The sequence below is a fragment of the Lineus longissimus genome, chromosome 7 (genome assembly GCF_910592395.1).
Source record: "Lineus longissimus chromosome 7, tnLinLong1.2, whole genome shotgun sequence".
Classification (NCBI taxonomy): Eukaryota; Metazoa; Nemertea; class Pilidiophora; order Heteronemertea; family Lineidae; genus Lineus; species Lineus longissimus.
The window spans coordinates 819,341-831,644 of NC_088314.1; the positions used below are offsets into that span (position 1 = coordinate 819,341).

Below are 12,304 nucleotides of genomic sequence, written 5' to 3' on the forward strand. Positions count from 1 at the left end.
GTACAGCAAAGTCACAACCAGAATGCCAGGATAAGAGTCGGGAAACCATCTCTCTTTGCAGAGTTTTTGTAGTCCCAATTTCAAGAGAGGTCCTGTCCCATCATGTTGTGTGTACCAAGCTCCTCTCAAGCGATGGAAGGTCACCCAAGACAAAATACAGGAAAAAAGTTAAAGTATTGATTCATCTCGACAGGTTTATTAAGAAGTACAGGACTATCAACTGACAGAATATTCACAGTTACATAAGCTATGTGTTCATGATCAACCTAATCTTATTGCACATGCCTGCTCTATCAAATCACACCGAGGGACAACTGACCACAAACCTGTGCCTTCCTTCGTTGGTCACATCGCATTAAACAAATCAGTTTGGAATCACTTCAGTCCCTGCATTGAAGCCATATATTTACAACACGGATAGATTAAATTTAACTCGAAATCTATTTCTTTTTTCATTACGATGGAACATCAAGTATCCTGATGTTCAAATGAAGTACTCTCGTCTGTAATCTTCCCCAATCTACGCCTTTTGTCAACCCCATTTTTACAACTTTTATACAAATAAATTAAAAAACATACAAAACACAGCACTTACGAACAATGGAATTGAATGACATAATCTGGTCAAATCACTTTGATGACTTACATGCTAGTACAGAGTTTACAAGAAAGAAACATGAAAGGTGAATGTCTTACAAGGGCTCTCCTTGTACAGCCAATCTACTAATTATCCTCACAACCAAAAATAGGTTTACTGAAAGGGATCTATGCTACACACTAAGTAAATGCCTAACATTGTCACAATTAACTTGGTTTTGTTCATTGTCGTTGATGAAATACAATCAATATCTTTTGATTTGGCACTCTACAAGGCAGTAGTGGGATTGCATAATCCTCAGCTTATTGCTAGCACCAGATATACTGCCCAGAGGTCCTGCATCACCTGCAAGATGTTATATGAACCTTGAAGCATACTACTCAGAATCAAGTGGCATCATCTGTTAGCTGCCAGACACGAGCTGAAGCCCCAACCCTCAAAAGTTCAGGGTGGGATCTCGGAGGTCAAATTGTGGCTGTTAACCAATCTTTGGGCTCCACTGGAAACCAACATGGAATCAATATCAATACGGAATGAAATGATCCAGCACTTGGCAAAGGCAGATGCACAGTAAGTCAATTGTCACTCAGCAGAGATCAGAACCAATGTCAGTGTCAGCACCTCAGTCTTCCCGGTAGTCACAAAGATACACTCCATCTCAGCAACTCCTTCCTCAGTGCTAGCAATAAGTTGTCAGACCCACATCTCCTCATCACGTTTTCTTTGCCTGCTCCTCCTTCTCTTTAGCTTCCTTTGCGAGCTGGCCTTCAAATAAATCTAACAGTCGTTTGATCTCTTTACTAGAGGTGAGTTAAGGAAACTATCTTCATTCTGACATGTGTCCATCACACATGACCTTGAGTAGTTTACCACTCAAGATCACCTTGATCATTCTTATGTCCTAAACTGTTACCCTGTAGACAAATTTCTACTGGACTATCCCCAAAATAGAAACATTATGCTGATGTATACAAGGTAACAGTAAGCAAAGTAAAGCTCTCTTCAAGATGACACTAAACAAACAAAGCATTGTCTTCAAAAGGATACATTTGATCAGCGAGCTGGTGGATTGGTTTCATGCCATGGCTCACCTCTTCACACTTGGCCATCAAGGCATACATGGACTGAAATGATGAAGAAAAAGACAGTAGTCAGGTAGCTGTGCTTTTCAAAGTTATGTGTCAGGTGCAACAAGCTTAACAAGACAATCTCATTCAATGATGACATCTTGGCCGATGAGAGGGCATTGTTTTTGTAATACAAGATCATCACTACAGAGTAACATGGCTTGTACCTTAATTCCAGCATCCACACTATCACAGGTACTATCAATCCCTTCCTTGTAAACAGAACAACAACCCCGGGTTATATTTGACATCTGAAACAAAAAGAAGAAAATGGAATTAATTCAACTTGATATATTATGATTTTGGCATCAATTCAACTTGATATATTATGATTTTGGCATCCGTAACTCTGTTATTTAAGTTCCCTGACAAGAATGTAAGGATGAAAGAGCCAAGTCAACTTACTTTGTGCAAATTATTCTTTAAATTTCCCATCATCAGGTCCAGGTTGTCCGCTACACGTTTGGCATGAGTCTCTATATCCTTCACAGCATGAGGGTCGATTGGTGGAATGTCATCTGGAGATGGGTGAAGTGGCAAACTCGAGGAGCGAGACATACCAGAAACTGAGGTGCTACAATAGGAAGACGTCACACTAGATACACTTGATACACTTCTGGAACTCGGAGTCCTGCTTCCGCGTGACATCGGGCTACTCATTTTGACGAGTTCATTTAGATCCTCAGCTACAAATGCCATCATCCCACCCTCCTTTAGAATGAGACCCTGTTCATGAAGGGGATTTTCTGTGACTGCCTGTATTACATTGTCCAAATTCTCTAATGAAATTTCAGAGTCGCCACTAACATTCGAAAAACTGTCTGAAAATTCAGAAAGCTTTTGTCTTTCATAAAATTGCAATGGTCTTGGCAATACAAGACTTTCTGGTCTATTTGCATTGTAGCCCTCAGCACCACCGCGTAGACTAGATTCACTTTGACTGGGAGAACTGCTGCTGCCAGTACTGGCATTACGAAATTTACGGTAGAGATCCTCGTCTAATGGTTGGTAGTCTTCTTCTTTTGTCCCCTGTCCCCGATCCTTGGGCGCAACAGAACTGTCAACAAACACTTCCCCACCAATGATATGTCTACCATCATCATCTAATGAGTATTCTTGTTGCAGCCGTTTTTTCTCGCTGCCAGATTTCCCCGGCCCAGAGCCCTTCCCATCTTCACTTTCCCTTTTTCCCATACCAAGAGGGACTGATCCATTTTGCAAAGGTGTTGTATCACCAGTGGCTTCTTCTGAAGTCCCTGGTTGAATGTCAGGAGAAGATAAACCCTCAGGTGCAAGTCTTTCATGAAGGGTTGCATCAGATGCAGAACTGGGGATGCTGGCATCAGTTTCAGGAAATGAATTTTCCCCAGAATCTGGTCCGTTTTCAGCTTCGTTTACCTGCAATACGTGATCGAATTCCATCGCAATGGTCTCTATAGGTACCTACTAATTTCTTCTATTACTTGCACAGTGTTTTGTTTGCACTGATTAACACGGAAATGGGATATTTTGGAGAAAACACAAAAAATTTCGGACAAATTTTATTTTCGTCTGCCATTTTGGATACAGCGCAAGCGCAGTTGCAGCGTCCGGTTGACATCCTCGCCGTGCCAGTTGGCAATCTGACTGGCAATCATCCCCGATTCCACCTTTGCACGCAAATTGGCCAGTTGACCGCGTATTAATACATATTTTCATAAAATCGGCTCAAACTCAAATTCCACTGATAGAGATATCAAACTTTATACTGATATCATTTATTTATTATATTTTAGAACTTTAGAACCAAAAGTTTTGGTTTACATACAGCTTTATATTGCATTACTATTTCTTAATATCGGAGTGAGGATGTATACATTTTGGGTGCTCTTCGGTCCCATGAGCCATGTGCTTTTTGTTGATAAATAAAAGTAATATAAAGTGAAAAAAGTACGTTAGATATACTGCATCTGGGGATCTGCTGATTTCCTGTACATTAATTAGTAACTAAGACACCATTTAAGGTGTCCAATGTACAATGACTTTGCTGTTTAGCGTGAGAAAGGAGAGACAAGGTCAAATCTGAAATTGGCCACGATGGCAAAAGATGATAATGATGTTAAAAAATCTGGTGTGACAGGAAATGTGATCCCCTGGAGAAATAGTCTCTGAGATAATGTAACGAAGGGGGATTGTGTAGGGCATGAATGGAATATCTAATCTCGATGCAGAAAATGTTACTAGTCGGCGCCTTTTTGTCATGAATGCCCTGCGGCTGTCACAGCCCTGGAATGGAAGCCAGGGCTGGGCTGTCCTGTGTGTGCTGACATTGTATATCATACATTTCACTTTTATTTACTTTTCAGGTCTTCAAGATGGGAAAGCGAAGAACCAATAAGAAACCTAAAGTTACAGAAGTTGTCGTAGAAAATGTCACACCTAAAAGGATTACAGCGTACAGCGCCTTCCAAGAGAAGAATAGAATACCTAGATCAGCAAAACTGCCAATATCTGCTGGCAAGAAAAAGAATAAGGCAAAACTATCTGCCAAAAAAGTGAAGGAGGCTGTAAAGATGGAATCCGATTTGAAGGCAAAAGTGTCTATTCCGTCCAAGAGTCAGAGTCCTAATCTGTATGCCCGGAGTTTTTTCAAGATATTGGGTGGGAAGCCTGCCAGTAAACAAGTAGAGTCTATATCTATTGTTAGTGAGAAACTACCAGGTGCTACCAAGAAAGACGAGGTTGATAAACAAGTTGTCGGTTCTGATGGAAAAAAGGGCAAAAGGCAGAGTAGGGGAAGGAAAAATGTCCCTGTGAAAGAAAGCCCGCGTAGATTTGATCCCAGTGTGTTTGAAGCTGGGAAAACTGAGCTGGATAGGGCTGTGCCACAAACTGCTGTGACAGAGGTTGGCATTTCAAAGGTGGGCTGTGATGGTGGTGATGTCAGGAAAGTACGGAGGACCTCAAGTCGAATTTCACCAAAACTGAAAAAAGAGGATGAACCCAAGGACTCTGAACTATCAGAGGCAAAGAATGCTACTGATAGAAAAAGGAAAGCATCTGAGACTGAGAGTAGGAAAACTTCACCAAGAAGTGTAAGGACAAGAAAAAAGACCAGGAAGGGTGATGGTTTGAAAATCGTTGGACATGGGAAGGTTGATTTGGAGATTGTGCCATTTGTCCGTGCTGGTAATGATAGGATAGTTGACGAAACTGTGGAGGACTCCGTGTTGGACAACACTGTAGAAGACGATGTCACTACGGAAATGAGTGATGATACCTCTGCTGTGATAAAATCTAATCAGTAAGTAAATTTTTTCCCTCGATTTGTTTATTTTCTCTGGATTTGTGTCTTTGCAACTGCTAACAGAATGGAATGTTACGCTGAGTGTTATTGAAATCATGCATGTATAATCTGCCTATCAGTTGCAAAGTGCTATGTCATTGTCTGTCACGCTGCTAAACCATCTACTGTGTAGTTTGTTCTAAAAAGTCTGCAAGCTATGAATGTTTGTTTTCTCTTCTAGGTTGATCCCAGTGCCTGATGAAGACCAGGTATATGTCGTACTCGATCACCCACAGGAGCTGTGCCTCAGAGGAAAATATTCAGTAAAGACTTTGCTAGGCAGCGTTACCCTCCTTGGCTATGACATCAAACAAGGCTCGTCTACTGTAGAAGTGTTCTCACCAGAGAACTCAAGCCACCTTGTTATCAAGACGATGGCTGTCACATCAGAGCAAACAACAATTGTGTTGGAATCGGAAATAAAATCTAAGAAGACATTGGAAAAAGTTCGAGAGGTGCTTAAGGGAAACAGTACTGTGATTAGATTGGAGAAGCTAGAGTGTTCAGTGTGCGACAAAGTTTGTGTGGTTAACCCCTTCCAATCTTTGTTTCCAAAGAGACATACAACAGCAAAATCATCTGACGTTGATGTACAGCTTTCAAAGATTGGTCTGACTGTTGCTGATGACAATACTAGGAGGTGTGTTATTGGTGAGGAGTATGACCAGGTGGCCAAGGCTTTCTCTGCTGCAATTCAGACTGAGGCTGTGGCACCGCCCGTAGCTGTCCTCTGTGGTGGGAAAAACGTTGGCAAGTCCACCTTGGGGAGATTCCTCATCAACACTGCACTAAACAGGTGAGTTGGCTTGCATTCACATCGCAAAATTTGCAACGTTGAGACGGAGATGTTAGTGTTCCAGTCAGAACTTTCATGCCATCCAGGGTATCATAAATTCCGAGTGTTAAGCCTCACCTTGCCCCAAAATTCTCATTAAACTGCATTTGGTCAACTCACTGTTTTGCGTAGTGGTGGAACTACAGATTTTCTATTGCTATTCATACTGGCATCATTTCATCGATATTTGTTTATATTGTTCCATTTTCAGTTGTGATGCCGTTGGATATCTTGAGTGTGATGTGGGGCAGACAGAGTTCACCCCTCCTGGATGTGTGGCTTTCAATATCATCTCTAAACCATTACTGGGTGAGTCATGTCTTGGCCAATATAGTTAGAATAGAAATCTTGATTGTATGTATTGTGTCATGTTCAAGTTTCCCAGACTCAAGTCTATTTGATATAAATGAGACATATGATAAATTGTGCTCTTTTCGACTGTTGAGAATACTGAAGGTACTTTGTGGTGTGTTATAGTACCTGTAACCAGTCATGATAGAAAGTTAAATATTGATGATGAAAATCTTACGGTTAACACTTGAATTTCAGGCCCACCATTCACCCATCAAAGAAATGCGGAGTGGTGAGTTTTATTTTGGTATTCTTTTCAAGATCAACGGTCGAGCGCTATCCTGGTCTTCCATGATAAGGAGATTTGATATGAGTCGGTTGTAGATAACACTCTTCTCGTACTGCTATAGGAGGGCCACTGACACAACTGTCATCATATCAACTCAAGGTGTTTTGATCTTTTGTTGCAGCACACAGCCTGGCAATAAAATGATTAGGGTTGAATACAGAAAGAGATCCTTGTAGAACTTACATTTACGTCTCCGATCCTTCCTTTGCAGCATGTATTACATGGGTGCCTCCTCCCCTGGTGACAATCCATCATTCTACATCGATTGTGTGAAGAAGGTGTTTAGTGTGTATCAATCCATGGTACCCAAGATCCCTCTCATCATCAACACAATGGGCTGGACTCAAGGTATGAACATCTCGTTTCATTACAAGATTGTTGATAAGTAATCAGCCTGCAAGTGAATGGTTGAGGCAATCGAATTCAAGAAGAGTCAAGTTCTTCAAAGTTAATCCAGAAAAGAGCAGGGCTTCTCTGATACTTTTGTTCATTGTTTGGCCTATTTCAGGTATGGGCATCCCGTTGCTGATGGACACCTTGAGAATAGTCGGCCCAACTTTCATAGTGCAGCTCCAAAGTTCAAGCTACTACAGGAACTATGCACCACTTACGACGGAGTATGTCTTGAAGACTCCAGGATGGAAACACACAGACACCAAGAACAGCGGTCATGTTCACCATGAGCACTTTATGATACAGTCACCTACCAACTTAGCCACGGAGTAAGTACTCAGATACATCTTCAGCAGGGTAAAACTTGGCCTCTCCTTGAGCTGAAGTCTGAAACCTGTTGTCTTTGTCCTTGGATGTTCCAAGACAATTGGACTCCCTGATGATGACAGGGGGAACTCGGTGCTTAGATCTTTCTGGCATGTGTTTTATGGACTGTTCAAAAGAGTTATTTTTCACCTTTTCAGTGGCCATGAGAAGTATAAGGCAGCCGATCACCGAGACCTCGCCATCCTGGCCTATTTCAGTCATGTGCTGCCCCCTAGTGTCAGCCTGATGAACATCCACAGCATCCAGCCTTACGTGTTGAAGTGGAGTTCTGTTGCAGTCCATGTGGCTAACGCAGTCGTCCCACAAGCTCAGATCATGTATGCCCTCAATGCAACCATTGTGGCTTTGTGCCATGCTGATACTTCATTGGTAGGTCCGGCTGAGTTATTGCGACATTTTAACATTGGCTGGTTAAGTTTGCTTCAAGTAAAACCTTGTTGGCTTTCTTTGGCTTTTGTAAGTTTGTGCTGGAAAATGGCTTTGTTTATTGTAATGTCAGATTGGCACAAAGGATAAGACAGTGTGTCCTCTGAGATCATGAGTTTGATTCTGGAATCAAAAACAAAGATTGCTTCTCAGCAAGTATAAAGTATAACCCAGCCACTGAGAATGCCAGACCCAATTCCCAAATAGGAGAGGCAGAATTATTCAGTTGAACCCTCTCCTTTCAGATGATACAAGGAAAAGATGAGAGACTTCCCAAGTCCTTCTCTAAAATGCCCACCTGTGATTGTATAGGATTTGGTGTAATAAGGGCTATTGATCCCGTAAAGAAAGTCTTCTACATCCTGACACCCGTCGCCAAGAATGAGCTCCACCTGGTAAACACGATCATCAAGGGCGCTATAACGATCCCGAGCGAGTTGCTGGTCATACCAGTAAGTTCCTACCTGACACATCACTCATGACCTAGAGGAAGTCACTTTACTTTGATTGTCACATCCTTTGAATAAGATTGAAACCAGGATTCCTTGTGCCAGGTGCCTATTCCTGGGCAAGTTATGATCCCAAGTGATAAACTTGTGATGGAGACCTCCTTTCAGTAAGTTATTGGTGCTCAACCATCGTGGAAAGGAACAAATGTTTGGTGAAGGTAATGCACTGAGATTGAAATTGCCTGTTTGTAATGATGATCTGTCTTTTCTTTTGCAGAAATCCAGTGTAACTCGGCCGTATGTCGATAATCCACAAAACATACTAGGAGTTAAGCCTGTCGCTAGAAATTACTTGACGAGAAGAAAATCACCCCACAGAGTGAAAAAAGCTTAAAGTGGTGAGTCAGTTATGTCTACAGTTGAACCGAGAGTCATAAAAGTCCTTCATTCCACCCTCGCTCTGTCTCTGCTAAGTCAATGCATGAACTCTCCCCAATGCTGTTAGATCAGTTGAAGTGTCAGGGTCATGGGACCCAAGCTGCCTCATTCAAATTCATGGTCTTATCTGATTGGTTTTATCTTGGTGTTCAATGTAAAAGGTGATTGTTATTTAACCACAGGGTATTACTGTGATCACTCTGATCCTGTTTATATTGTTGTGACACAAGCTCCCTCATTCACCTTTATTGTCTCAATGGTTACTCTTGGTGTTGAAAGTCATTGTTATATCATAAGGCATTACTGCTCTGATTCTGATCAGGACAACAACATGTATGTTATCTTTGTGTAAAACTAAAGAATAAGGCCTTAGTAGCTCAGCAATTGCAGATATAAGATTGATGTCTGTTTTCAGATTTATGTATGCTAGGTGATGAAAGGCCAATGCACATTGCTTCTGATAAGATAAATGGTCCAGTATGCAGCCCATTTCTTACAAGTTCTTGTACATGTACTTCAAATGATCACTGGTCATGCAACGAATGATCATTTCAAAGCCGACAGGCCTCAACTGAATGAATATACATGAGTCGTGTTGACATGGCTGAATACATCTCTTGGGGTACCGCCTAAATGTTCCAAAACACACCAGAAACACACCATAATGAGCAACCCAGGAGTCTGGCAAACACATTAACGATGCATATAAGCTTTAATTAGAATGAGATCTAGGTTGTGAGCTGATCAAGCCTGCCAAGGTCACATTCATGACCTTTGATTAAATTCCAACGCCTATTGTCTCAGGATGCTGTAGGTCTGCAAGGGAGGGATATCTGATAAATACTATTACAAGCATCACACCTACTGCATCACCACTGTGTGAATGAAATAGGAAAAGATCATAATCTTTATCAGCCAGTTGATAGATCGTATCGTGGTAAATGTCAGCATCAAGTACTACTGGGTCGACACTAATTATAACTTGGTTTTGGTCTCCGCCCATGTCTGACTCCAATCGTTATTAGGTTGGTGTACAGGTGGTCCGAATCTGATCAATCTGATCAACTGGTACCAAGTTCGAGTTACTTGAGCCTGTTACTTTCCAACAATGGTTTCTTGGACAGAGCGCATGCACCAACAAGAAATCCTGTTTTTGCCAGAGTGTGCTGCAAATGTTGTTACATGGTCTAAAATGGAAACTATGACAGTTCTTTTGTCCACAACCACCTCAACTACTCAATCAAATTACTCATTCTTCTTACAACAATCTGAACTCCTTGTTTTGTTATTATGACTAAGTGGTACTTTCACAATAACACAAGAGCACTTACACCTTTTGTATAAAGACAGAAAACCCTCATGTGTGAAGGTGTTAAAGCATTTGTCTTTGGAATTACACAATTCTCAAACTTGCAATACCGGTTGTTGTATGACACATCGTTCAAAAAGATAATTGTTTTTGTGAAGAGATCATGAACTTGAACTTGCATTGCAGATATTTCCTTCAAATGATGTTTGATACACCATTGCTCCACAAATCAGAAAGATATTCTCAAATTGGGTACCTCCCAAATTAGTCATCTTGGTACATAAAACTTGTATCGTCCTCTTGGGAGTTTTAGTGTCCAAGGTATAGCAAAGAACATATGGCTTTCAACAAGACAGGACTGGTCTTGCCAAATGTAAAATCTGACAGGCCGCCACCTTAAGCCAAGTTGTGTTCTTAATTAGGACTAATGATGAAACTTGATCCCTGCTAGTGCTTGAGCCCAGACTGCCCAGACTGTTGTTCATGTGCATGCAGGCCCAGGTAATAATAGGATTATGGTCATAGCTCAGCCTCTATGAGGAAACGGGCAAACATTCCTGGACATTCCTTGGCCAGTCTACATTTGTCATCTCTGAGGCAACCCCCTTAACCCGAGAGAGAGAGATGGTTGCAGTACTTGCCCTGGCCGAGCCTATTGATGCTGATGAGGTGTTTTCCTAACATGCTTTTCACCACTCTAATAACCTTCATTATTATCATTATTGTATCTTACATATATTTTGTATCTCAGTTGGTGCAATAAGGGTCAATTCTCTCACAGTTTAACTTGACTTTAACCCTTTTCAGGACTAAACACAACCCATAATACAGACATCATTGGTCATAACCAGACTTCTCCTTATTTGTGTCCTTGCAGAAACGCTGTGGATGTGTGGTTCACCTGAGGATTGGGTTGACATCAAAGTGATACAGACTATTGCGAGTACCAGCGTGTTCAGTTAGAGACTTAATTTAAGACAGAAGTTGAGTTTCAATGATTTAGTGGACTTCAGCTGTTTCATAACAGGCTCATCTACACAACTGGCTTCTCGCTACAAGAGCCAGAGTTTCTCTGATGTTAACCATTCTTGCTTGCATGGCTTGCTTCTGTTAACACCAATACTTCAGCTCCATGCTAATGAGCGATTTTCATCACTGCGGCAACACTCCAATGACAATCATCATGTTGTCATGGGTCTGTTGCAGATTGCAGTTACCAAAACTGCTCGTTGGCTCAGCGCATCATGCTGAAGGCACTTTAGGTACCTCCGGACTGGCTGGGTACTGAAGTTGTTTCTGACAGTAAGGGTAATAATGAGGGGAGAATCTGTGGTGGTGAGAGACACTGCCACCAAACAAACCCCATGAAACAGGATTCCAAAGTTCTGCCCTGTTTCTTGGAATCAGTGACGTTTCACGGAAGTGCATTTGCTTGGTGTTCCAACTTGTGCATTCTTGTGCATCAATATATGATCGATTTCAGTAGCTTAGGGTGAAATGACAAAAGGTCATGGTTGATGTTTACACATTCACATAATTGAATGTGACAGCAGGAGACTTGCTTATAAAAATAGTTCATGTTGCTAATTCAGTGTGGTTTTTGGGTTTTTGATTCTATGTTGGGAAATTTGATAGATGTATCAATTGAATTATGTTATGAGGCATCTGAGGAAATTCCTTTGTAAAGGCTCTTACTCATCCCAACGAATTGGTGTTATCGTGGGGGATAAGGAGAATTGAAGTAAAAAATTGTGATTACGCAGTGCTGTTTGTCTTTCTGAGTAATCCTTGTCTATGACCATCTACCATCAAGTTTGGGTGTAACTTCAGAATGAGGAAGTTTTGACTGGTTGAACAGGTGTGCATTGTTGGAAATAATAAAGTTTTAATAAAAGTATATATGGAAAAAAGATTGTTCCTTCTTTTTGTGAGAGTAAGTTTTCGAGTCAAGAATAGGTTCCCAAACTTCTGCTTCTGATTGAAAACTTACAGTTCCCTGACATTTGAAATCATCAAAAGATTCTGTAAGAAAGGCCTTACTTTGTTCAAAGTTTAATACTAATGCTACATGTATATTACCTTGAGCACCCATTAATGAGAGGATTTTGGCATCAAATACCGGTCATAAAAACCAAGGGGTTAAACGATAATTTGCCAGTGGATTTGATATGAAGATTGATGTCCAATCTCCAAACATTTCAAACATGCCAAGCATGGAGAATGACACATATCCTTCTCAATCTCTAGACTCATTAGTGCTCTGAACCTAAACTTTAAACCTGCCTCTGCTTGGAGCTTGACTATGAGATAGAAACACTGCAAGGATCAGGCTTGTACAGAAGGTCTCTGCTTGGAGTGCATTCCCCACATGACGTAT

The 12,304-nt window shown here is 41.2% G+C and overlaps 2 protein-coding genes across 2 annotated transcripts; one reads left to right on the forward strand and one right to left on the reverse strand.

The window, feature by feature from the left end:
- Nucleotides 1-168: 168 nt before the first annotated feature.
- On the reverse strand, nucleotides 169-3,289 carry LOC135491225 (uncharacterized). The gene is made up of 4 exons (XM_064776954.1): nucleotides 2,131-3,289; nucleotides 1,893-1,976; nucleotides 1,646-1,722; nucleotides 169-1,398 (listed from the first exon to the last, which is right to left on the reverse strand). Exons 1-4 carry the CDS (start codon nucleotides 3,145-3,147, stop codon nucleotides 1,311-1,313), a joined length of 1,266 nt encoding a protein of 421 aa, XP_064633024.1. The 5' UTR covers nucleotides 3,148-3,289; the 3' UTR covers nucleotides 169-1,310.
- Nucleotides 3,290-3,588: 299 nt separating this feature from the next.
- On the forward strand, nucleotides 3,589-11,816 carry LOC135491224 (polynucleotide 5'-hydroxyl-kinase NOL9-like). The gene is made up of 11 exons (XM_064776953.1): nucleotides 3,589-3,654; nucleotides 4,071-5,008; nucleotides 5,232-5,846; nucleotides 6,097-6,194; nucleotides 6,435-6,468; nucleotides 6,737-6,873; nucleotides 7,034-7,247; nucleotides 7,443-7,674; nucleotides 7,977-8,183; nucleotides 8,458-8,578; nucleotides 10,805-11,816. The coding sequence occupies exons 2-10, from the start codon at nucleotides 4,080-4,082 to the stop codon at nucleotides 8,572-8,574; spliced, it is 2,583 nt and encodes an 860-aa protein (XP_064633023.1). The 5' UTR covers nucleotides 3,589-3,654; nucleotides 4,071-4,079; the 3' UTR covers nucleotides 8,575-8,578; nucleotides 10,805-11,816.
- Nucleotides 11,817-12,304: the final 488 nt, after the last annotated feature.